Raw genomic sequence first — 27,762 nt, 5'->3', positions numbered from 1 at the left:
TGTTTGTACTGTGCGACGAAACCCACACAGACACGGGGAGAACATGCAAACCACACAGAAAGGACCCGGACAGCTCCACCTGGGAATCGAACCCAGGACCTTCTCACTGTGAGGCGACAGAGCTACCCACCGAGCCATTGTGCTGCCCCCATCAACACTGCTGCTAGAAATCTGAACTGACAGGTAAGCTTTATTACTTTTATTATTATTTATTATCTGTCTGTTTTACCAGCGCTTTATCCTGTTCAGGGTCGCAGTGGGTGCAGGTCGCCAGTCCATCACATGGCACACACACACACACACTTAGGGCAATTTTGTATCTTCAATTCACCTCACTTGCATGTCTTTGAAACCGGAGCACCCGGAGGAAACACACACAAACACAGAGAGACGTGGGGAGAACATGCAAACTTCACACAGAAAAGACCCAGCTTGCTCCACCTGAGATTCAAACCCAGGACCTTCTTGCTGTGAGGCGACAGTGCTACCCACCAAGCCACCGTGCCATCCATTACTATTATTTACTACTACGTTTTACATTTTCGGCATTTATCCAAAGCGACTTACAGTACTGTGACAGTATATTGTCTAAGCAACTGAGGGTTACAACTGCCCTATATTATATTATTATTACAGCAAGAAGGTCCTGGGTTTGATCCCCAGGTGGAACGGTCCGGGTCCTTTCTGTGCGGAGTTTGCATGTTCTCCACTGTATGGGTTTCCTCTGGGAGCTCCGGTTTCCTCCCACAGTTCAAAAACGTGCAAGTGAGGTGAATTAGAGATACAAAATTGTCCATGACTGTTTGACACTAAACTTGAACTACCTGTCCTGTCAGGAATGTAACCAAAAAGTAAAACATGACGGTAAAATCCTAATAAATAAATAAATATTATTATTATTATTACAAGGCTAGAAAAAATATTTAGATCCCGAACCGTGTGAGAATCACCTGCTATTAAATCATTAAGATCTCTAATTTGATCTCACCTGTATAAAGTATTAGATCCCCGGTAAGTTCAGACGAGGAGGCGCGCAGTTGTGTTCCAGTTCCGTTCCGCACAGTGTAGAGAAATAAACGCGCTCGGTTCAGGCGCGTCCAGGTTCTCACATCCAAAAAACAATCCCAGTAACTTCATTTTCCTTCAGTATGAAATCCCAGTACAGATCGGTGTCGGTTCGTCCACGTTTACACCAGTTTGAGACCAGTGAAACCAGCCGCTGATGCTGATGTCCAGCTGCTGCTGCTCCATCCAGTGCGCATCTCCATCCAGTGCGCCTCTCCGCCTTTATTCATTTATTTATATATTTATTTATTACCTCCCGCTGCCCGTAAACTACGCCCAGTTTCTACATCTGCTCTGCTGTGATTGGTCAGAATCTGGCCATCATTTTTAAACTAAGACTGAAGTGAAACTGATTCTAAATCGATTGACAAATGATTCAAAATTAGGAAGCGACTGAATCAGACCTGACAGGACAGATCCTGAAATCTGGACTCATTCATTCCGGTAACTCAGTAAAACTCTGGACTCTGGACCATTAAGGGAGATGCCGCCTCTCTTTGCAGCTACACCAGCCTCTGCTCCTTTAACAAGGCTTTTCATGAGATTTTGTAGTGTGTCTGTAGACATTTGTGCCTATTCAGTCATCAGAGCCTTTGTGAAAAAGATCTGCCAAGCAATCAATGTGCAAACAGACTAGCTGTACAATGAGGTGGAGGTCAGGGCTATGTGCAGGTTACTGGAGTTCCAGGACACCATGTTCTCCTTTTAGGGGTCTGATGTCCGTTGTTTTGAGGTCTGATATTTTCCTTTTTGGGGTCTGATGTTCTCCGTTTTATGGTTATGGAGGTGACCACCCAGCTGTTTGCGTTAAGGGCCGACGTGAGGAAACGTTATTATTTCCGGCTCTGGTGTGGTACGACCGGCGCAGGCCTCGATTCTGACTTACGGTAAATGGAAATGAGAAGAGAGGCATTATGGGACGTGTGAAATTAGGTTAGGGCTCAGCAGGCTTCAAGCTGCTCTGCGTAAATGAATTCATCTCGGCCGCCACAACCCAAATCTACAGTTTAGAGAGGGTTTAGAACATGACCCCCGCTGATTAATCAATAAGCAGAAATAAAAATCTGACCGCTGTTTACTGAAAGATTACAGACCGACGGTGCTCACTGACCGTTTCATAGATCCGAGCGTTTAATGACCTTCTCCCACGACATGATGCGACCTTTCAGCTGGCATTTATTACAAAAGAACAATCCAAGTCCTGAACACCTGAAGAGAAAAGTTCAGCGAGTGCACTGATACACACACAGCGCTGTACAGCATCGCCAAAAGTATGTGGACACCCATTTCAGTCACATCCAGTTATTATGTCAGTAAGCATAACAGCAGTAAGCATGTTTGGGATGAATGGGAATGCTGATCGCAGGCCAAGCCTTTTTGACCTCACAAGTGCTCCTGGGGTTTGAATGGGTGCAAATTCCAGCAGACACATTTTGAAATCCTGACCCTGATAAAGATAAAGCGGTTGATTAAAATAAAAATAAGTTTAAAATAATTAAAGAAATGAACAACAGCTTAATCAGTACGGCATTAGTATTCCACCGAACCCCAGCGAAAGCCAATTTCTTCATTTTCCTGAATGGGAGCAAATTCCAGCAGACACATTTTAAAATCCTGATTAGAATAAAGTGGTTGATCAAACTTATGAATAAAATAAAATAATTAAAGAAATAAAAATCCTTTTCAGAAGGAATAGAGTGGAGTACAACACCCTAATCTCTTAGGCTTTAGAACTCCACCGAACCACAGTGATAGCCCATTTTTCCATTTTTTTCAAGCCAAGCATTTTTGATCTCATGGGGTAGAATAGGAACAAATTCCAGCAGACATGTTTTGAAATCTTGACCCTGATCAGTATAAAGTTGATCAAAATTAAAATGAAGAAAAATTCATAAATGAATAAATAAAACACATTAATCCTTAAGGCTTTAGTACTACACCGAACTACAGCGAAAGCCAATTTCTCCTAATAAAGGACATTTGAAAAAATGCTTAGCTGTGTTTGAATTACTGATCTAGTTGATGGTTTTTGGATAAGAACTGCTCATAATCAACGGCCTCGTAATCAAAAGGTTCATGGTTCAAGCCCCACCAATGCCAAGTTACCATTGTTGGGCCCTTGAGCAAAACCTTTGACCATCATTTGCAAAAATTGTATTCAGCTAGGATAGAAACGAACGTGTTATCTTAGCATCTCAGCACGCTTGATGAATTGAGGCGTCATTAACGTTCCATATTGTTTTTATTAAAGAAGTAAAAGTAAAGCCATGATGCATTTTTTAATCAAACTAATTAAAAAATGAATGAATTTAGGGTCAGCGTGGGCGGAGTGGAGCCACAGGACCGACGTTCTGAGATTAAAACATTATTTTAATGATCATTTGTGTGAAAACGCTCTGAAGTAAACGCAGACCGGATCGGTTTCACTCTGACTGCCGAAAGTATTAAATCATGAACGAGTTGGCCGGACTCGCTCGGCTCTCTCAAAACAAAAGCTCGGCATCTCAATCTGATATCGATCCTTCTCTTCCACTTTTAATTAAATCCGTGCCAGGTTTGATGCGGCGCTGGCACGCTGAGGACGCCGCGCCGGCCGTGGTTAAACGCACCATTCTTCAGGCCTGGACGAACATCAGACGAACATCAGACGTCCGGGGGAAGAGAAACTCGGGAGATCTCATCTCAGATTTGGAGGTGGTGATATTTAAAAGTGACAAGCGGGAGAGTAATTAGGGTTCAGGGTCCAGAGAGGAGACGTAAACACACTGAGGGACGCTTCTGTGAATTTTTATACACAAATACCAATGGCCAAAAGTATGTGGACACCTGATCATGAGCTTGTTGGACATAAGGGAAGATCTACAGCATATATTTAGAAGAGAGGCTCCTACGTATATAATAATAATAATAATAATAATAATAAAAAAACAGTTCCTTACATTGACTTTTATTTGATGTCAGACAGGATGAATCTGAGATATTTCATCTTTTATCTGCTCAACTTCATTTCATTTATAAATAAACATCCATTCCTGCATTTCAGGCCTGCAACACATTCCAAAAAAAGTTGGGACAGAAAAGCATTTACCACTTTATAATGTTGTCGTTCCTTTTCACCACTTAAAAGACATTTTGGCACTGAGGAGACCAAGTGATTTAGTGTTTCAGCTTTTATTTTGTCTCGTTCTTCCTGCAAACACGTCTTAAGATGTACAACAGTACGGGGTCAAAATTCTCCACACGTTCTCTATTGAGGACAGGTCAGGACTGCAGGCGGGCCAGTCCAGTACCCATACCCTCTTCTTCTGCAGCCACGCCTTTGTAATGTGTGCAGCAGGTAGTTTTGCATCGTTGTTGAAAAATGCTGGACGTCTCTGGAAAAGACGACGTCTTGAAGGCAGCACATGTTGCTCTTAGATCTTAATGTACTTTTCTGTATTAATGCTGCATCACAGAGTGTAAATGACCTTTACCAAGGGTACTGACACGCCCCATACCATGACACACCCTGGTACTTACATGCCCCATACCATGACAGACCCTGGCACTGACACACCCCCATACCATGACAGACCCTGGCACTGACACACCCCCATACCATGACAGACCCTGGCACTGACACACCCCCATACCATGACAGACCCTGGCTTTTGGACTTGTCACTGATAACAGTCTGGATCCTTTTCGTCTTTGGTCCGGAGCACACGACGTTCATTTTTTCCAAAAAAGACCTGGAATGCTGATTCATCTGACCACAATACACGTTTCTACGGTGTGATGGTCCATCCTAGATGCCTCAGAGCCTAGAGAAGTCGATGCCGCTTCTGGACCTGGTTAACATAAGGCTTCTGTTTTGCACAGTAAAGTTGCACCTGTTTGGAATCACATTTTTTTTTTTACTCATTACTAGCCCTAAATTGCCCCCCGTCCCAAAATTTTTTTGGAATGTGTTGCAGGCCTGAAATGCAGGAATGGATGTTTATTAATAAATGAAATGAAGTTGAGCAGATAAAACATGAAATATCTCAGGTTCATCCTGTCTGACATCAAATAAAAGTCAAAGTAAATGTAAGGAACTCTGTGTTTTTATTTTATTTGCATTTTCCATACTGTCCCAACTTTTTCTGAAGTATTTAGTGTTTTAATCTGTGTCTATATGACATTGTATAATGACATTGATTGTATGTATGATCACATAAACCAGCAGAAAACACTAGTGTATCAATGTGCATACTATTAGATGAGCCAGAAGGGTAGTGTCAGCTCAGCTCAGCCTCAGGGAACAGGGTTTGATCCACGTTTGTAGTACAGTAATTGTGCCTGTATGTGTATTGTATCTCATGATTAACTTGGTGTATTGAGTGAGTGTGTGATGCCCTGTGGTAGACTGGCACCCTATCCAGGGTGTATTCCCTGTGCCCAGGGTTTCTTGGATGTGCTCCAGATGCACTGTGACCCTGACCAGAATGAAATGGCCAATCAACTCAACAGAAATGACCAATACATTATTCAGTTTTATATAGCTCATGTCCATTGCAAGCCGGACCTTCCTGTCCAACATCAGTGACTGGCCTCACAACTGCACAAATTCCCACAGACATATTACAGAATCTTAAAAGCTTCCCTAGAGAAGTGCAGGCTAACTCTGTTGTGTTTATATTAATGTCCAGTCTGTGCTTAGAGTGAAATGTTCTGGACTAGTAATCAAAAGGTTGCTGGTTCAAGCCCCACCACTGTCAGGTTGTCACCCTCAATTGCTTAGATTCTATACTGTCACAGTACTGTAAGTCACTTTGGTATACAGGCAGTTGTAGCCTAGTGGTTAAAGTACTGGACTAGTAATCAAAAGGTCACTGGTTCAAGCCCCACCACTGCCAGGTTGTCACTGTTGGGCCCTTGAGCAAGGCCCTTAACCCTCAATTGCTTAGACTCTATACTCTCACAGTACTGTCAGTTGCTTTGGATAAAAGCGTCTGCTAAATGCAGAAAATGTAAATGTAAATACGGCTGGGCGTCCACATACTTCTGAGCGCCGCTACTGAAGGTACTTGTTTGTCTCCAGCTGACGGCCCCCGGCGCTAATAAAATCACCCAGAATGCATTACTCACCTGAGCCCTTGATAATCAGCTGTAAGTGGTATGGATTTCATTACTGTCCACCCGCCTGACTGAAATACATGTGCGCTGACGCTAATTGACACAATTAGCTTCAGCGCTACTCAGGAAGACGTAGCCAGAAATATCAGTCTCCCCGCGGAGCTGTTCCCGAGCGCCCGGCCTCCCTCCGTGACCGCTCGTGTCCAGAACGCCGGGAGCGATATTTACGGCTTGGCTGCGGGCAGCGTGATGGCCGGTGGATCCTCGGGTTTTATAGTGGACGAGGATTTGATCCGCTCCTGCCCCTCGTTTCATTTTATCCTGTCACACATTCAAATAAATCACCCCAATGCCATTGGGGGGGGTGGGGGGGTGGACACCTATTCTTCTGTCTCTCGTCTTTAAAAAATAGCCCTCGTGTCCTGTAACCGCTTTACGAATGTCCTGTCAACGTCCATCCAGCGTCCATCCATAACACAGGATACCTACATCATCAAGGCAGCACAGGAGCCTGGTACCAGAACCTCAAAACTGGATATGTACTGTTAGAACAGGAAGGTTTCTGCATGAATGGTTTCTGTTTCCATGAGGGTCAAGGTCGCAGTGAGTCTGGAGCACATCCCTGCAACACTGGACACAGGGCAGGACTACAGGACAGGGTGCCAGTTTACCAAGGGGCATCACACTCACTCATTTATACCCAGACAGTGAGTAGTCAGTGCACACTCCACATATAAGGATCAAACCCTGTTCTCCGAAGCTAACACTAGCGCTACCACTAGCGCTACCTGCTGGTCGTGTAACAGTCAAAATTAGTTATAATTTCTGAACTGGAGGCCCGACAGGATCACGGTTTAGCGTCCACGTATTTCTGGTCATATAGTGAAGAACATTAGGGAGATTGAAGCAAGAATTTTCCAGAATGCATTTATCTCTGTGCAGTGATTTTTCATGGTGCTGCTAATGGGACGCCGCGTGACCCGCGTCTGTACTGAGATCAGTTTCTGTAGCGCCGCCCATCAGGATTAATCTGATTAGAGCTCGGTCAGAGTGAAGCTCTGCTCCTGAACAAGGTCAGTTCTGACTCCTTTAAAATCGCTTTCAGTGAACGTGGCGTGAGGACCAGACTCTCAAACTGACTCTCGAACCAAAATCACCGCCGGTTTTGAATGCTGCATTGTACAATATAACCCAGACGCTTGTTTGTGCTTTTATTATTTATTATTTATTATTTCATTATTTACGTTGCTGGTTGGACCTTTTTCTTTCACACAAGAACCACCAGACTGGACGGCTTAAAGCCACAGTAACGTCCAGATATTTTGATCAGATCTGTGCATTACATTTAAGCAGGTAAGTGGGTTTCTAGCCAATCAGGAGTGAGCTTTACGAAACAGCCAATCACCGGCATCGAATGACCAATCACAGGCATGGAATGGCCAATCACATGCACCGAATGTCGGTCAAAATGCTCCTACTGAGACAACGTATTGTGCATCCAAAACACACACACACACACTTACATACATACACACACACACACACATACACACATACACACACACACTGTCCCCGGGTAGAACAGCTGGAAGCTTATTGAGTAGAATCACCTCCGACTTCGATCATTCTGGTTCTAACCCTGTACGTGACTTCAGCAGACAGCCAGTGATCCACCTTCTGATTCTTTTATTGATTCACATCGATTTCATTTCAACTGGGCGCTCAGGTGGCACAGAGGTTAAGTGTGCTATCCAGGGTTCGAATCTCAGCTGTGCTGTGGGCCAATCAGGCTTCTTTATCAACAATAAATAGCCTAGACATTTGGAGGTGCACTTGTCAGTGCGCTCTCAGTGCAGGTCTCAAGCCTGGATAGAAACAGGAGGGTTAGGGGCATGTCAGGAGGGGTGTGCCACACAAAGTGTGTTACCCATGATGCTCCAGTGTATGGCAAAACATTTATGGACACCAGACGGCTGAATGTCACTTTTAAAACCGTCGGCGGTAATACAGGGTCGCTGTTCTGTTACTGGAGCGGCACGGTGGCAAAGTGGGTAGCACTGTCACCTCACAGCAAGAAGATCCTGGGTTCGATCCACAGGCAAGGTGGTCCAGGTCCTTTCTGTGTGGAGTTTGTATGTTCTCCCCGTGTCTGTGTGGGTTTCCTCCCACAGTCCAAAAAAAAAAAATGCAGTCAGGTTAACTGGAGACACTAAACTGCCCTATAGGTAAATGGGTGTGTGTATGTGTGTGTGTGTGTGTATGTGTGTCTGCCCTGCGATGGACTGGCGCCCCGTCCAGGGTGTTACTGTGTGCCCTGCGCCCATTGAAAAGCTGCGATAGGCTTCAGCCCAACTCCTGAAAAACGACCCCACACCATAATCCCCCCTCCTACCACACTTTACACTCGGCACAATGCAGTCAGACAAGTACCGTTCTTCTGGCAACCACCAAAGCCAGACTTGTCCATCGGATCGCCAGACGCAGAAGCGTGATTCGTCACTCCAGAGAACACGTCTCCACTGCTCTAGAGTCCAGTGGCAGCGTGCTTTACACCACTGCATCCGACGCTTTGCATTGCGCTCGGTGATGTAAGGCTCAGATGCAGCTGCTCGGCCATGGAAACCCATTCCATGAAGCTCTACACACTGTTCTTGAGCTCATCTGAAGGCCACATGAAGTTTGGAGGTCTGTAGCGATTGACTCTGCAGAAAGTTGGTGACCTCTGCGCACTATGTTCCTCAGTATCCGCTGACCCGCTCTGTCATTTTATGTGGTACCACTTAGTGGCTGTTTTGCTGTCATTCCCAATCACTTCCACTTTGTTATAATAGCACTGACAGTCGACTGTGGAATATTTAGTAGTGAGGAAATTTTAGGACTGGACTTGTTGCACAGGTGGCATCACGATACCACGCTGGAATTCAGAGCTCCTGAGAGCGACCCATTCTTTCACTAATGTGTGTAGAAGCAGTCTGCATGCCGAGGTGCTCGGTTTTATACACCTGTGGCCATGGAAGTGATTGGAACACCTGAATTCAATGATTTGGATGGGTGAGTGAATACTTTTGGCAATGTAGTGTATTTATATTTTATTTTATTTTAGGACAGACCTTGAGCTGACTCACCTTCATCAGTCTGATAAACATCAGGTTAGATTCAGATCAGATTCAGAGCGCTCTTTCTGTATCACTTACCTAAATTAAACGCTGGCGGCCTGATGATTCGATTTTCGTCTCTTCTAAAGGCGGATTTTGAGCGTCTCTGCTGCCAGACATGTCGTATTTTATATTTTTGATGGGTATAAGTGTGTGTTATCGAATTCAGTCCATCGTATAGCTGTTTTTAAGCAAGGTCAGTCTGCTGGATGTTTTGTAACGGTGTAGGTGTGATGTGGCTGGTCTTACTGAGCTGATTAATGAGTCGGTTCAGTATATAGTTTTATTAGACGATACTGTGTGGTTAATCTACAATTCATTTCTTTTATTTCATACTGTTACAGTTGCTAAATTACTTGGTGGCGTAATTGTCTATTGTTTTTACACAGCTTATTTTTAGAGACGACTCTAAATTTTTTAGTGCGCCATCTACAGGCCATTCTTGGTATTACTGGTTTAACACTTAAAACGTTTGGTTGCACCGCTGGCGCCCCACCCAGGGATGCCCTTCCTGATGCAACCCTCCTGTTTCCATCTGGGCTTGGGACATGTACTTGGGCAGTTGTAGCCTAGTGCAGTGTTGCTCAACCTTTTTTCAGTGACGGCACCCTTTAAAAATATGCAAATCTCGGCATCCCTCGGACTGCTAACACACACACACACACACACCATAAGGTGTCATTTAGGGAGGGAGGGGTAAACGTGACTTACTTTTAATGGGAAACTTGAGCCTGGGATGATGCACACAATCGCCCTATTCTGGCAGGGATGGATGAGAAGCAAACACGGAGCTCCTGGTCCAGAGCCCTCAGTCGCTCCCTGTACTTGTTCTTGATGTAAGTTAGGCTCGAAAAGCTCAGTTCGTGCCATGAACGAATCAGATTTAACATAACTAAACAAGTTTATAGTTTATTTCTCAATTATTTGTCATTATACTAAGAGCACTGCTTCTTTTCTGCATGTTCTCTCTGTAGCTCGGTTACGGCTCTCTCAACTCAAACTCAAAAGAAGCTTTATTGGCATGACAAATAAAGACATTCGTATTGCCAAAGCAAGTTAGAGAGAAATAATAAAAAATAACAGTAAGAAAGAACAAATATATACAGAACAGTTACATGAGCAAAAAAATATAAAATAGAATAAAATATTAATAAAAACAGTGCAAAATAATAACAATAAAAATTATAATATTTACGGTAATGAGGTAGTAAAACAATCAGTGTGTGTGTGTGTCTCTCTCTCGCGCTCTCTCTCTCTCTCTCTGTGTGTGTGTGTGTGTGTGTGTGTGTGTGTGTGTGTGTGTGTGTGTGTGTGTGTGTGTGTGTGTGTCTCGCTCACTCTCCGCTCTCCGTTTTCGGATTTGAATTTCGACAATAAACAGCTTTTATTATGACTGGCCTAGAGATTAAGGTACAGGACTAGTAATCAAAGGGTCACTGGTTCAAGCCCCACCACTGCCAGGTTGCCATGTTGAGCCCATGAGCAAGGCCCTTAACCCTCAACTGCTTGGACAACATACTGTCACAGTACTGTACGTCACTTTGGGTAAAAGCGTCTGTTAAATGCTGAAAATGTAAATGTAGTTGTTTTTAACACATTGTAAATGGTCTTTTAGGAGTTTATGGGTCCGTCCGTAAACCTAGTGATCTCTCTATGTATTATACGTCATCCTACACTCCCGGGAAGAGGGCATGTCTAAATTCCTAGATCCCTTAAAATGTCCCTACTGAGGCACCTTAATTCTGAGTGATAATCTGACTGAATAACGAGGGAGCGTCCGACGCCTCCTCAGCGCTGAAGGTAATCCCAGCATTCAGTGCGGCACGACTTTCCTCACAAAAAAATTACAAACATGGCGGGCGAATAAATGCGGAGCAACCAACAGAGTTCCTTTCAAATGTAAATAAATTATCGTTGATGTTTAATGTGTATAAAGGTGCACGAGTGTCGTTTACTTGTAAATTCAGGCTCGTCAGGGACGGTTTAACCGTTTCGGTACAGTACACGGAGGGAGACGTTAGCTGGCGTGCTAGCGGGTTGAACGGCCTGAGGCTAACTGTGTTAGCTTATTAAGCTAAAACTGCGGTCCGTCTATATAATCTGCATTATGAGTTCCAGGTTTTATTAGAACCCTCTCTACTGAGGCAGCTGATCAGGCAGCTCACTAGACTCTTTATAGTTTGTGATGTTAAATTAAGTGCATTAAAACGTGGCTGTAATTAATAATGTTGTGTGTTCACTAGATGGCGCTGTTCACTATCGCAACACTTTGTACCCAGGCGGATGGTTTACTGGTGCAAACACACTTGGCTCAGCTGCAGTGGTGTGAAAAAGTAATCGCCCCCTTTCTGGTTGCTTCTGCTCTTACTTATTTGTCACACAGCCATATCAGACACACTGCTGGTCCCAAAAAGTTCCATTACTGACTGGATCATTACCCTCATACAGACCCCATTATACAGACCCTCACCCCCATACAAACCCCCTCATACCCTCGCCCCCCATACAGACCCCACCAAGCTCTTTTACTGAATACACTGAGCAGAAACCAGCTGTTTTAGAAGCATTTAATCATGACAGTAACGTGTTTATCTGGATTGGTTCATAAACAGCTGATAATGAGCTGAAACACAAACCAGATGCAGGATGAGATTCACTCTTCAGTCTTCATCACACAGCTCAGTGCAGGAGGTTCCAGACACGCCGGCAAGTCTGAGCTGGTCAGTTTCAGGATGCAGCAACATCCCTGAACTCTTTCTATCACAGATAGTTAAACGGAACCCATGAAAATATAATAATGCCGAAAATTAAAGTCATTTTATCTCCGTTCAGAAATTGTGCACGTATAAAATGAATTTAAATCCACTAAAGGAGCAATTTAAGTGGAAATGAAAGCTTCTTGTTCCAAATTCATTTACATTTACAGAGGATTTCAGAGCCCAGATAAATCTACGTCCACTTCAGCCACTTTGCATTTCTTCATTTCCTCAAGGACTTCATTTGTATTAAAAGTTTTATTAACATAAGAGATCACTTTTACAGCTCACCTACATTATTTTCTACTGATAATCTCACGACTTTTATTTTTCTTAATGTAATCACAGCTGAGTGATGAATAAACTCTTTATAATTTTTTACCTTCTAATTACTGCAGCTTTTATTTGTCAGTAATTGATTCAGGTCCTAAAATCTGTAAGCTGATCTTTTCCTCCTCACCTTAAACAGCAGCTGATGGGGTGAAAGTTAATTAGATCTCAGACTGATGTGCACGTTTGGAGAAGAAAAGGGGGCAGAACCTCGTGTAAAGAACACTGACTCTTCTGGATGGGGTGGATCGATCAGGCTTTGGGCTCGTGTTCCAGTCAGCAGCACAAGAAAATTTTACTGGTTCTGGTTTTTTCCCAATTTTCCTTCCAGTCTAGTCGTATCTAATTACCCAATTTCATTACGATCCCCGGCCTGGTTGAGGAGAGCAGGACTGACACGCGCCCTCTCCGACACGTGTGCAGTAATGACCGCATCTTTTCACCAGCAAGAGGTGAGTTCATATGCGGACCAGCTTTGTGTACGGAGAGCCACACCCTGATCAGCATTATTTCTCGGCTCACACCATCAACCAGCCAGCAGAGATCGTAATTGCAGCAGTTTTGAGGAGCTCCCTATCCGGCTTGTCCTACCCTGTGAACAACAGCCAATCATGTAGCCTCCCAGCCCAAGCGGATGGCAGAGCCGAGATTCGATACGATGTATTAGAGATCCCAGCTCTGGTGTGCTAGCGTGTTTTACCACAAGAACAGTTAAATTAATGATTTGTACAACTGGATTCGACACGTGTGCAGTGGCATCTTTTCACCTGCACGAGGCGAGTTCATTTGCCGGCTCTGAAGCAACTCGGCGTTCGCTCGTCGATCGGAACTCGGCTCTCAATCGCCGACCACCGAAGACAGATATCTAGCATGTCAAATATCTGGATCTGAGTCGCACAACTGGCAATGGGTGCTATGTCGAACAGCCAATGAGAACGCAAGATACGGTGTGAGGGGAAACGCAGTATTTATACAGTACTCAGACTCGCTACTTGTTGACGTGCATTTTTGGACGTGGTATCATTAAACCCCTCGTCACTTCTTACGTTTGTTTTCGTGACAGAACGTAGTTTGGGAGAACAGAGAAGCTCGCCTGCGATTCCAGTCGGTGATAGATGGTGTAGTGTGAAAACCCCTGTCGCCGATCAGTCGTGTAGTGTGAAATACACACCCACTTGAAAGACTCCCGATTACAAGAGATCCAGTCGTGTAGTGTGAACTGTACAGCGACCCGACGACTTGGAAAGTCATGTAGTGTAAACTGGGGGCCAGTGATAGCTCAGTGGTTAAGGTACTGGACTAGTAAACAGAAGGTTGCCATTTCAAGCCCCACCACCACCAAGTTGCCACTGTTGGGTCCCTGAGCAAGGCCCTTAACCCTCAATTGCTCATCGTGTTCAGCTCATTGTGTAAGTCGTTTTGGATAAAAGCGTCTGCTAAATGCTGAAAATGTAAATGTAAACTTGGCATAAGCTGCTCACAGTGACAGAGTTTGACCAGGGGTGCACAAACTTTTGCATAGCGCTGTACAAGAGTGTATTACTGTATCTTTAATGAGTTTAAGGTACAATACAGATACCCCTCAATGTACGAATATACAGACGTTATGTAAGCTTGATCGTTTTATGCTTCTTATTGTGGTACAAAACAAACAAATCAACATGTACAGACGCTATAATACAGTGAACGTGTGAATCAGTACTACAATCTAAATACATAAACAAATACATGTGAACGTATATAACATGTTACAGTAAAAATATAGCATTTTAATACAATAGTACAAATATTCTGTGTTATAAAACACTAAGACATCACGTCATGTACAATAATAGGTAGAAAAAAGCTTCATCTCATTTTTAATGTTTATAAGTAATGGCTGTGTTCCAATCCTGTACAGCACTGCCCTCGTCCACATCCACTTTATTTTATTGCTTTTATTGGCAACAATCCCCTCATCCCGTTCATCATTTAGAGGGCTGCTTCGTTACTTTTAGCCCAAAGTTTGTGCAAAAGTCATCAGTGTGCAAGTCACGGGCTTAAAATACCCAGAACGCATTTCAGTTTTAAGCTATTTGCTAATGATGTAAAAATAATAATAATAATAATAATATTTTAATATATAAAAAATCGTCTGCTGTGTTCAGACTCTGAATGTAACTCCATCTGTACAACAACCAACAAAGCTCTGACTTTAATCTGCTAGCTAGTTAGCAACAAAGACAGTTAGCGCACCAGCTAAGTGACCTATCTAGCATTTAATTTAGCAACATGTTTAGTTTAATTAGCAGCCAACAAGCTATGATTTCTTCACTCTCCTAGTTATTTAGCAAGGTAGTTTTTTCTAGCTACGCACCAGAATTTGCTGCGTTTTGGCGTTTTGAACGTAAAGCCTTAATTTAGCAATTTATTTAGCATTGTGTCTGCCACCAGATCGTTGTTTTACTGGCTAATTAGCAAAAGAGTTTGAAATTGGTATTATGTTTTACATTTTACTTACTAGTTAAAGTACTATGTAATCTGTACAGCAACCAATTAGCCAATGAACATTCTTTACTTTTATTCTGCAGGCTCGCTATCCACCAGAATGTTAGCAAAATGCTAAGTAGCCTGCTAGCTAGCCGAAAACCTAACTGGAAACATAAATGGACCAATCAGTAAAGATGCTTCTTCTGATAAGGCACAGTTACTGTATTCTGCTAACTGTTTAGCATGGCAGATCTGTTATGCTAACCATTTTAGAAAGCTAATAGTTATACGTACATCACAGCTCAAAAGAGAACATACAAAAGAACATTACTGTTTCTGTAGTTGGCAATATAGCAAGTTAGCCCAGCAGCTAGTTATAACACAAATCGTTTAGCATGCTAACTGGATAGCTGGGGAATTACCAAACTGATCTGGCACCAATCCGGCTCCACAGCTCGCTAATTAGCCTGCCTATTGGTTAGCTTACTAATTAGCAACCTAATATAACTATGTACATTGACCGATCACTTTGGGAATCAGCAAACTAACACGACTCCAGCTACATTGCAAACAAAGCAATTTTACTTCGTTTCGCTTCGTTTGCTAGTTAGCTAACCAGTCGCTTGCTGAATCGCTTCAGCTGCATTGTGCAAAATAAAAGTGCTTTTTAAACGATTACCCGCTCAGTACTGAACACACACGGCGGTATTTGTGCTGCAGGTAGCCGCTGGTACCGTAGCTGAAGAAAGAAGAGGGTCGGTCAGGACCTGGTACTGAGTGGAATGTCAGGTAGGACCGAGTTTATATTTTTTGGCATCGTTCAGACCACAAAATACCAACGGCTAACAAGTCCAGTCCACAAAATCAGTCTGTAAACTGTGGTTCAGCCCGCCATCCAGAGAGCGAAGGGTATGAGGATTGTGGGTAACGTGGTAGAAGGTGCCGGTCCGAACCAAAGGATGGAGATCAGACCCAGCAGGATGGTGAAGAGAACGCTCCTCTGATCCTGAATCATCGTCTTCAAACAGTTACAGAACTGAAACAGAGGTCAGAAACGAGTTCTATTAGAGCACATCTGGGTGTTGATCGGCCCCGGGGCCACATCCGGCCCTTCGGCCGTCCCCAACCGGCCCACGTGAGGTCAGTGGTGATTCAGTGGAAATCAGACGTGAATAATTATAAATCATACATGCAGTTTTATTACAGAACTGAGTGCGATAAACAGACGATAGAGTTTTAACAAGTATTTAATTACTGAAGTCAGATTAGAATCCTTAATTGTTTGTTTTTAACGCCGTATCAGCACATTGAGGCTATTTATACTTGTTGTCTTTCCTTGGTATATTTGGGGCGTTTTATTAAAATGTGTTTCATACTGTGTTCATAAAGTGCAAACCAGTGTTGAGCAATTTTTGGTGAGATATGACTACATGTATATATGAATGTACCGTATATGTCCATTTATATGCATATATATACATCTATATATACCCCAACTAGGCATAACATTATGAGCACTGACAGGTGAAGTGAATAACACTGATTATCTCTTCATCACGGCACCTGTTAGTGGGGGGGATATATCAGGCAGCAAGTGAACGTTTTAACCTCAAAGTTGATGTTAGAAGAAGGAAAAATGGGCGAGCGTGAGGATCTGAGCGAGTTTGACGAGGGTTAAATTGTGATGGCTAGAGCATCTCCAAACCTGCAGCTTTTGTGGGGTCAGTATCTATCAAAAGTGGTCCAAGGAAGGAACAGTGGTAAACCGGCGACAGGGTCATGGGCGGCCAAGGCTCACTGATGCCCGTGGGGAGCGAAGGCTGGTCCGTGTGGTCCGATCCAACAGACGAGCTCCTGTAGCTCAAACTGCTGAAGAACTTAATGCTGGTTCTGATAGAAAGATGTCAGAATACACAGAGCATCACAGTTACAGGGCTGTTTTGGCAGCAAAAGGGGGACCAACACAATATTAGGATGATGATGATGATAGCTGGGATTTATTGCCACGTCAGCATGATTACGGCCATATAATGGTGACAATGTTTTTAGAGGGCGGGGTGCGGCTTGGTACTCCCATCATTTCCTTAATTACATAAGGTGTACTAGTTCGACGTGTGTTAAGTAATTATGTATTTTCCCTGGTGAGGTCTTATGGAAGAGATCTTTGATGTTGTCTGCACGGAAGTGTCGCTGTCAGGGTAGGGCATTCGATCAGTATGTGTTTAATTGTCAGGGTCTCGTTGCAGTTTTGACCGGTAGGGGGTTCGTCTCCTGTAAGTAGGTGTTTGTGCACACAATATTAGGATGGTGGTCATAATGTTATGCCTAATCTGTGTACATAATAATTCAACGTTTACATGCAGTGAAAGTTAACATTTTTAACATCATAAAGCAGGAATGTTGGCGCTTCCTTCTTGCTTTGTTGATGTTCTGAGTAAAAGTTGTGTGCAGCGGTAGCTCAGCAGTTAAAGTTCAGGACTAGTAACTGGAAGGTCACTGGTTCAAACCCCACATCTGCCAGGTTGCCACTGTTGGGCCCTTGAGCAAGGCCCTTAATCCTTATTAGCTTGCATTATATACAGTCTCAATTGTGAGTCACTTTGGATGAAGGCGTCTGCTAAATGCTGAAGATGCAGTTCCTGCTCATCCACGTGAAATTCAGCAGCGCATTACATTCTGCAAGAATAATTCATGCTCAGTATCGTGCCTGTAGAGGGTGTGTTTATTTATAACGTGGAATTTGACCGGAGTGCCTGAACGCTTGCATGAGCTTGTAAATAAACCCAAAAGTTCCAAAAGTACTAAAATAAAATCACTGTGTTGCATCATAACATGTCTGGTTTGGTTCTGATTTGAGCTCAGTCAGTCACTGCTTATATAAGAGGAGGCCTGGCTCGAGTACGGGCCTTCCCCATACTGTTTCCGCAAAGTTTGAAGCATATACTGTACACTGATCAGGGTCTCGGTCTGAGTGGATCCGGTTCAAATGCAGTAACACACTCCGGACAGGACGCCAATCATTCGAGAGGATGGAACTTGGTTCCCTCAGATGTGTAGACGCCTGACCAGCAGATAGCACCGGCGGGGATTCGAACCCTGGATCCCGCAGTAGTGAGCTAGAGTAATTATTCACTGCACCACCCACATTGTATACATTGTATACATTGTATACATTGTATACATTATATACATTATATACATTAGCAATGAATGTGGCCACAATGTCCATTATACGTGTTACATCATCTAGTGGTTAACGTACTGGACTAGTAATCAAAAGGTTGCTGGTTCAAGCCCCACCACTGCCAGGTTGTCACTGCTGGACCCTTGAGCAAGGCCCTTAACCCTCAAATGCTTAGATAATATACTGTCACAGTACTGTAAGTCACTTTGGATGAAAACGTCTGAATGCAAATGAAGCTATTGAGGGTCGAGAGCCTTGCTCAGGGGCCCAACAGTGCCCTTGGTGGTGATGGGGCTTGAACCTGCAACCTTCCAGCTGCTGAGCTACCGCATGGAGTCTTCAGGCGTCCTGAGGTGGCGTCTGTTATTAAAAACTAATAATATAATATAATAAAAATTAACAAATGTTCACCACCGCTGAGACACGGGTTCGAATCTCGGCTGTGCTATCTGCCCGTCGGGCATCTACACAGACATGTCTGGCCACGTCTGAAAGGGAAGGTGGCCGAAGTCCTGCGATGGATTGGCGGCTTGTCAACAGTGCACAGTTTGCAGGTGCAGGACCCACCGCAACCCTGACCAGGATGGATTAATATTTTTTGCTCAGGTGCCTAACATTGGCGATTTGGCAGTGAGGGGCTGGAACCAGCAACCTTCTGATTATGCCATTACTGCTACTGTTCTACTACTACTAATAAAATAAAGTATTTATTTTTATACCACTCCCTCCGTGCTGGTCAGGGTTGCGGTGCCATTTGGAAAGCCCCGAAGGGAGCATCCCTAATGTACTGATTTACTCAAAGTTGAATGGCAAATTCAGAGCAGCCAATCCACCTACTGCATGTTTTTAGTGCATTAAAATGAGTACGAGTATGCTGTGATGCTCACCTTGTCGGTCTGCAGACTGACCGCGGTCCCGTACCTGCAGTAGGTCACGAAGTGCTCGCAGTTATTCCACAGGAGGCTGTACTGCACGCGCCCCACGAGCCCCTCGGCCCGCTGCGCCACCTGCTCGGACGCTATGGCGCGCGCGTTCACGCGCCGGTCCAGCTCGTTGACGCGCAGCGCGGCCCCGTACGCGAAGTCCGTCACGGAGTCCACGCGCACGCTCGCGCGCCGGGTCACGCAGCCCAGGATGAGGCGCGCGTTAGTGACGGCGGGCGCGGGTGGCGCGCGCTCCCCGGTGAGCGCGGGCAGGATGTCGGGCATCAGGTGAGCCACGCGGTCCCGGCCCAGGTAAATCCCGCTGTGCACGAACAGCGTGCGCTCCACCTCCAGCACGTCCCCGCGCCTCAGAGCCGGGAGCGCGGGCACGGGGGCGGTGGCGACCTGAAGCGCGGCGCGCTCCCGCTTCCGTCGCCACGGCCACGCGCTTTTGAGCGCGCTCACGTTATAGAAGAGAAAGAGCTTGTGCAGCACGAGCAGCAGAGAGTCGTACATGATTCTGATCGGTGCCGGCGCGCGCGCGTCCGGGCGTTATATATATAGAGCGCGTGCGAGGCGGGGACTGAGCACGGAGCGATCTGATTGGTCGAATTCCTGTCAGGATTAACGCTAAAGATGTTGTCCAAACTAATCTGATACGCGTGTGTTTATACAGTAGAGAGCACCAGGAATAAGTGGACAGCACTTTAACACGTTATTTTAGAATTAATGAATTAATATTGTGCCTCCATAATGTCAGAAATTTGTACTTTATTCACACCAACATATAAAAAAGTTCAGCATTTAGCGGACGCTTTTATCCAAAGTGAATTACAGTACAGTGACAGTAAACTGTCTAAGCAATTGAGGGTTAAGGGCCTTGCTCGAGGGTCCAACAGTGACAACCTGGCAGTGGTGGTGCTTGAACCAGCGACCTTCTGATTACTAGTCCAGTACATTAACCTCTAAGCAGTTAAAGCAAACATACAGAAACTCCCTCCCTACACACACACTGACCAAAACTGACCAACACTGGACCACAGTAACCAAATCTGACCAACATTGAACCACAGTAACCAACACCAAACCATAATAACAAATACTGACCAACACTGAACCACAGTAACCAATACTGACCAACAGTGAACCAATGTAACCATGAATGAATCACAGTAATCAACACCGAACCATAATAACAAATACTGACCAACATTAAGCCACAATCAACCACTGGACCACAGTGACCAATACTCACCAACACTAAACCACAGTAACCAATACTCACCAACACTAAACCACAGTGACCAATACTCACCAACACTAAACCACAGTAACCAATACTGACCAACACTAAACCACAGTAACCAATACTCACCAACACTATACCACAGTAACACTAAACCACAGTAACCAATACTCACCAACACTAAACCAATACTCACCAACACTAAACCACAGTAACCAATACTGACCAACACTAAACCACGGTAACCAATACTCACCAACACTAAACCACAGTAACACTAAACCACAGTAACCAATACTCACCAACACTAAACCAATACTCACCAACACTAAACCACAGTAACCAATACTCACCAACACTAAAGCACAGTAACCAATACTCACCAACACTAAACCACAGTAACACTAAACCACAGTAACCAATACTGACCAACACTAAACCACAGTAACCAATACTCACCCAAACTAACCAATACTGGCAGACACTAAACCACAGTAAACAATACTGACTGACACTGAGGAACGCTAATCCACAATCAACCAACTGAAACAGACTGACCCACACTGACCAAAACTAAACCATGTTAACCAACACTAACCAACAGTGAACCATACTGAACAACACTAACTCACAGTGACCAACACTAACCAACACTAACTCACAGTGACCAACACTAACCAATACTAACCCACACTGAACCATACAGACCCACACTGAAACACACTGACCAATACTGAGTCACACTAACCCACAACCAACCACACTAAACAACACTGACCCACAACCAACCACACTAAACAACACTGACCCACAACCAACCACACTAAACAACACTGACCCACAATGACCACACTGAAACAGACTGACCAACACTGAACCACACCGACCCACAGGGATCCACACTGACCCACAGTGACCCTCAGTGACCACAGTGAGCCTCACTGGCAGAGATGGTAATAGACGCTGGGCGGGGGGTTAATAAGAGAGTGTACTCTGTTAATTACCTCAGACAAAAGCTCCCTGTGGGGTCATTACTGCCCCCCTTTATTCCCCTAATACCCCCTGTTCTTATCAGCAACTGCTAATGTGCATCAGAAAAGAAGCTTCAACATCGACCGCTTTACATCACAATTGATCGTAATCACCTGGACTCTGTGCTGGTCAGGGTCCAGGCCACTCACTGCCAAGAGCTTAGTAACTGGAACAAGTTTGTGAACCCTTGAAATCTTGAAATCTAGAAGTTTGGACAGGAAGGGAATATCGGATTGGGAATCACTTTGTTGCACCTGTGACATCACTGCATATAACCAAAAGTATGTGGACACCTGACCATGAGCATGTTCGGCATCCCACATGGCTAAAATAGACAGACAACTAGCCTATGTGATCTGTTAGTTATAATAACAGCCGCTCTTCTGAGAGGCTTCTCACAGGACTTTGAAGCATGTCTGTGGGAATTTGTGCGAATTCAGTCAAGAGAGCACTTGTATGGCTGGTCAAGAAAGCGTCACTTGATGTTCCGGTTCATTCCAGAGCTGTTGAGTAGTGCTGAGGTCAGGGCTCTGTGCAGGACACCGGAGTTTCTTCAAATTGAGCTTTTACTCATGTTGTTATAGAGTACTGACCCAATACTGACCCACACTGAACCACAGTAACCAATACTGACCAACACTGAACCGCACTAACCCACAGGAACCAACACTGAGCAACACTAACTCACAATCAACCAGCTGAAACACGCTGACCCACACTGACCAAAACTGAACCACTGTAATCAACAGTGACCGACAGTGAACCACACTGGACCACACTGACCCACACTGAAACACACTGACCCACACTGACCAACACTAAGTCACACTAACCCACAATCAACCACTCATGCACAGGGGTGGGAAAGGGCCTTCCCTAGACTGTTGCTGCAAAGTTGGAAGCATATAGAGTTGATTCCCTTTATATAATTAGATTATTACATCTGCTTAATTTGACTTATATGTGGTGTATATAGAAATATTGAAATATATCTAAATATGTCTGGGACTGTGGTGGCCAAGTGGGTAGAATTTTGGGTTATCAATCAAAAGCTTGGGAGTTCGAATACCAACTATTTAGCCACTCTTGGGCCCTTGAGCAAGGCCCTTAACCCTCTCTGCTCCAGGCGTGCCTGCACTCTGACCCCAGTTTCCAAACAAGCTGGGAGACGTATAGAAAGAATTTAATTGTACTGTACACGTGTATCTGTATATATACATAAATAAATTAGAGTATAGCGTGTTCCACCTTACATATTACAGCTCAGTGTAGGAATCCCTTATTGACCAGAGACAGGAACAATTCTTAACCATATTATATGTGAGATATTTGAAGACGACCAGTTTAGAGCCTCCTTAGAGATTCGGTGGCTCTTCGGCTTTTTTTTAAGGTTAAATTCGTGATCCAAACAAAGCAGTCGTTTCAACACCAGCCGCCCGGGCGTGTCTCTGAATTTTCAAACAGCGTGTTTCTCAAGGAGCCGCCGTTGTGTAACCAGGTCTGGTCTGGTGGTCTGGTGATTGTATATCCCAGGCTACACTGGATGAACTAAATGTCAGTAAATGAATCTCCTCGAGGGCTTTCACACTGGGCATTCCTTTAGAATCTGGTTCCTTGGCTAAAGAACAAGGTCGTAGGGAGGACAGGAGGAGTTCAGTGGACTGAGCTGACCGAGACCGCATTTTTGGCTTTTAATCGCTCTGAAGGTTCTTCTGCTGCTTTTCATAGCTTTAGTTGTGCCGATTACACTCGTTCTGGTTGAAGAAGAGATCCCAATATTTGTCCTGGTCAGGTTTGAGGCAGGTCTGGACACAAGCCAGGAACACCCTGGACAATCCATCCAATCCATCACAGGGCTTCAGCCATACTCTACCCCGGACATAGGCAATCATGAAGGTTAGGCGCCCTGGTCAGTTGATAGCATCGTTGAGATTTGAACTTATTAGCGTAATAGACCACTGTGCTTCCCCAGAGCAACTACGCCCCACTATAGGAGTTCAGAATCTTAGGCATGACCCGTGTTAAGTGGTTTAGGATGGAAGCAACATGGATCCCATTAGAAGAACGACTGCAATCTAGGCTCTCATACACTTATTAGTAAGTGTATGAGACGTTGCAATCCTACGGCAATTCAGTTAACAATCGCTTAGTCAAAATGTCCAAGATGTGGAAGTCTAAAGCAGCTCAAAACACGAAGCACGACTTGGGTAACTGGGTTTGGAAAACTAACAACCAATTCTGTGGAGACAGACGATGGGGTTAAAAACACGGACGAGTATTTTAGTATTTGAGACAGAACATGAAGCCTTGCACCGTCGTTGGATGTTCTAGGTTTAATTTTAGCATGTTACATAGAATGTGGGTTAACCTTGGAATGAAATAAGGAATTGTTGGGGAAGTGGGACCTTTGGTACTGGAACTGGTAGCATAGTTGTTAGCATGCAGGTTAACCTCCTGTAATGTAACCGAAGTACTTGGACTTGAAACTTTACTCCTGGACCTGGACCTGTTGGTCCCAACCCAAAACAGCTGAACTTGGAACTACTAAAACTTTTGATATCTCAACTGGAACTTCTAGTACCTGATCTGCAAGTCTTTGTACTTGAACAGAAAGCTTTATTACTACTGGATATGTTTCTTATTTTAGCTGTTTTTGTTTGGTTGTTTGTTTTTTTGATTAATCTAGTGTCCTGCATTAGTTCAGACTTGTTAACCCTGGTGTTTGGATGGAGATTAACACCGATACTGCTGATAACAGTTCATGTTCTGATTAAACTGAACATAATGAGCATTTCCGACGGTTTAATCCTCAGTTCGCCTCCACACTGAAGTGCAGCAGCGCTGCTGTTTCTTATCAGTTGTTTTTTGTGCTGCTGAAATCAGAGACCGCGCTGAGGCTTGAGAAACGGAGGACGTTCTGTTTGTACTTCAAGTTCACACCGGGTTCAGTGCTGTTATGGTTTAGAGGAAAAAAACGAGGTGATCGGTAGGTCAGGACCATTTTCTGTCTCTGGTTGTCCGTAAGCTATAACGATGGGTCAACCAGCGGCCAGGGGAACCAGCGCTAGCGTAAAGACCAGTGGAGTATGTTTACATACAGTGCCTTGCAAAAGTATTCAGCCCCCTTGAACTTTTCAACCTTTTGGCACATTTAAGGCTTCAAACATAACGATATGAAATTGTAATTTTTTGTGAAGAATCAACAACAAGTGGGACACAATCGTGAAGTGGAACGAAATTTATTGGATATTTTAAACTTTTTTTTAGAAATAAAAAACTAAAAAGTGGGGCGTGCAATATTATTCAGCCCCTTTACTTTCAGTGCAGCAAACTCACTCCAGAAGTTCAGTGAGGATCTCTGAATGATCCAATGTTGACCTAAATGACTGATGGTGATAAATAGAATCCACCTGTGTGTAATCAAGTCTCCGTATAAATGCACCTGCTCTGTGACAGTCTCAGAGTTCTGTTTAAAGCGCAGAGAGCATCATGAAGACCAAGGAACACACCAGGCAGGTCCGAGATACTGTTGTGGAGAAGTTTAAAGCCGGATTTGGATACAAAAAGATTTCCCAAGCTTTAAACATCTCAAGGAGCACTGTGCAAGCGATCATATTGAAATGGAAGGAGTATCAGACCACTGCAAATCTACCAAGACCCGGCCGTCCCTCTAAACTTTCAGCTCAAACAAGGAGAAGACTGATCAGAGATGCAGCCAAGAGGCCCATGATCACTCTGAATGAACTGCAGAGATCTACAGCTGAGGTGGGAGACTCTGTCCATAGGACAACAATCAGTCGTACACTGCACAAATCTGGCCTTTATGGAAGAGTGGCAAGAAGAAAGCCATTTCTCAAAGATATCTATAAAAAGTCACCTGGGAGACACACCAAGCATGTGGAAGAAGGTGCTCTGGTCAGATGAAACCAAAATCGAACTTTTTGGCCACAATGCAAAACGTTATGTTTGGCGTAAAAGCAACACAGCTCATCACCCTGAACACACCATCCCCACTGTCAAACATGGTGGTGGCAGCATCATGGTTTGGGCCTGCTTTTCTTCAGCAGGGACAGGGAAGATGGTTAAAATTGATGGGAAGATGGATGGAGCCAAATACAGGACCATTCTGGAAGAAAACCTGTTGCAGTCTGCAAAAGACCTGAGACTGGGACGGAGATTTATCTTCCAACAAGACAATGATCCAAAACATAAAGCAAAATCTACAATGGAATGGTTCACAAATAAACGTATCCAGGTGTTAGAATGGCCAAGTCAAAGTCCAGACCTGAATCCCATCGAGAATCTGTGGAAAGAGCTGAAAACTGCTGTTCACAAACGCTCTCCATCCAACCTCACTGAGCTCGAACTGTTTTGCAAGGAAGAATGGGCAAAAATTTCTGTCTCTCGATGTGCAAAACTGATAGAGACATACCCCAAGCGACTTGCAGCTGTAATCGCAGCAAAAGGTGGCGCTACAAAGTATTAACGCAAGGGGGCTGAATAATATTGCACGCCCCACTTTTCAGTTTTTTATTTCTAAAAAAAGTTTAAAATATCCAATAAATTTCGTTCCACTTCACGACTGTGTCCCGCTTGTTGTTGATTCTTCACAAAAAATTACAATTTCATATCGTTATGTTTGAAGCCTGAAATGTGGCAAAAGGTTGAAAAGTTCAAGGGGGCTGAATACTTTTGCAAGGCACTGTACATGCTATTACATTTACATACATTTACATACATAACTGCTCACTTTCTGATTTAGTTTATTTGAGGGAAGTGATCCGACAGCCACGTCCGTCCTGGAAAAAATAGTTTTATATCTGAGCCACGTATATCTGTGGCTTTACGACTCCACCGAACCACAGTGAGAGCCGTTATCTCCAATGTACCTGTATGTACACATGGATAACAATGTTTAAATTCAGAATGCTGAGTCGTGCAGCACCCACACTACCAGCTGCACCACCGTGCTAAATAATTAAATTGTAATACTGTAAGTATTTAAAAATAGAAAAGTGGGGAGGGGGCACTTTCTTAATTTCATGTATAAATCAGGCTGTTTGAGGTGAACGTGCTCGGTCAGAGTGACCACAACTTCTTTCCTTCAGGGTTTAAATAAACATTATTGATCCATGCCGGCTGGTTTTGTTTGTGTATTTGGCTCATTAGGTGGATTAAAAGTCGAGTTTCCCTTGGTGCCAAATGCAGAAGCATCTCTGCAGCACTCCAAAAATCAGGAGTGACCAGGGCGGCTGCTGTTGAGTAAAGCATGTAAAGGACTCGGGCAACTAAAAAAAAAAAGTTTATTTGGATTGATTATCCAAAATTTTATAAGAACAGCCAGCACTGTGTCTGGCAGAAAACAGGCACTTCGCTGGGTGATACCATCCTTACTGTGAAACATGGTGGTGGCAGCATCATGCTATTGGGGTGCTTCTAAGCAGCAGGGACAAGGAGACTGAAGACAGCAGGATGTGCCATGAAGAATGGGATAAACTGCACAAATCTAGGTGTACAAAGCGTGTACAGACACCGATCAGTCATAACGTTAAAACCACCACCTTGTTTCTACACTCACTGTCCATTTTATCAGCTCCACTTACCATATAGAAGCACTTTGTAGTTCTACAATTACTGACTGTAGTCCATCTATTTCTCCACATACTTTTTTAACCTGCTTTTACCCTGTTCTTCAATGGTCAGGACCACCACAGAGCAGGTATTATTTAGGTGGTGGATCATTCTCAGCACTGCAGTGACACTGACATGGTGGTGGTGTGTTAGTGTGTGTTGTGTTGGTATGAGTGGATCAGACACAGACAGAGCTTTTAAATACCGTGTCCACTCACTGTCCACTGTATTAGACACTCCTACCTAGTCGGTCCACCTTGTAGATGTAAACTCAGTGACGATCGCTCATCTATTGCTGCTGTTTGAGTCAGTCATCTTCTAGACCTTCATCAGTGGTCACAGGACGCTGCCCACGGGGCGCTGTTGGCTGGATATTTTTGGTTGCAGTGCTGAGAATGATCCACCACCTAAATAATACCTGCTCTGTGGGGGTCCTGTGGGGGTCCTGACCATTGAAGAACAGCATGAAAGGGGGTTAAAAGGCATGCAGAGAAACAGATGGACTACAGTCAGTAATTGTAGAACTACAAAGTGCTTCTATATGGTAAGTGGAGCTGATAAAATGGACAGTGAGTGTAGAAACAAGGAGGTGGTTTTAATGTTATGGCTGATCGGTGTATATATAGCAGGGGTGTCCAAACTACGGCCAACTGCGGCCCGCCATCCATTTTTAATTGGCCCGTATCAAAGTCTAAATATATAATGGACCACGGGCCCACACATAATATTTGTGCTTAACTGTGTTGTACTTCTTAGTTTAAACACTTGGTGGCGCCACATCCCATATTTCTCTTGTCTCTCCCTTCATACAGGACACTGAAGAGGGATCAGCACCCTAAGAAACAATCTGAGGCGGTCACTGAGAGAATGTCAA

General features: G+C 44.2%; 1 protein-coding gene and 1 long non-coding RNA gene across 3 annotated transcripts; one reads left to right on the top strand and one right to left on the bottom strand.

Annotated features, from left to right (window-relative positions):
- Nucleotides 1-77: 77 nt before the first annotated feature.
- Nucleotides 78-27,762, top strand: LOC134326400 (uncharacterized). Of its 2 annotated transcripts, none has more exons than XR_010014503.1 (3): nt 78-183; nt 15,593-15,661; nt 27,701-27,762. It is a non-coding gene; the product is annotated as an uncharacterized LOC134326400 (long non-coding RNA). The 2 variants fall into 2 exon arrangements; XR_010014504.1 differs by lacking the exon at nt 78-183 and adding an exon at nt 7,141-7,235.
- lrata (lecithin retinol acyltransferase a) lies at nt 13,934-19,495 on the bottom strand. The gene is made up of 2 exons (XM_063008552.1): nt 18,944-19,495; nt 13,934-15,908 (listed from the first exon to the last, which is right to left on the bottom strand). Exons 1-2 carry the CDS (start codon nt 19,493-19,495, stop codon nt 15,756-15,758), a joined length of 705 nt encoding a protein of 234 aa, XP_062864622.1. The 3' UTR covers nt 13,934-15,755.

Source organism: Trichomycterus rosablanca, chromosome 14, assembly GCF_030014385.1.
Source record: "Trichomycterus rosablanca isolate fTriRos1 chromosome 14, fTriRos1.hap1, whole genome shotgun sequence".
In the NCBI taxonomy this organism is placed as follows: Eukaryota; Metazoa; Chordata; class Actinopteri; order Siluriformes; family Trichomycteridae; genus Trichomycterus; species Trichomycterus rosablanca.
This window is presented reverse-complemented; position numbering and strand designations above follow the sequence as displayed.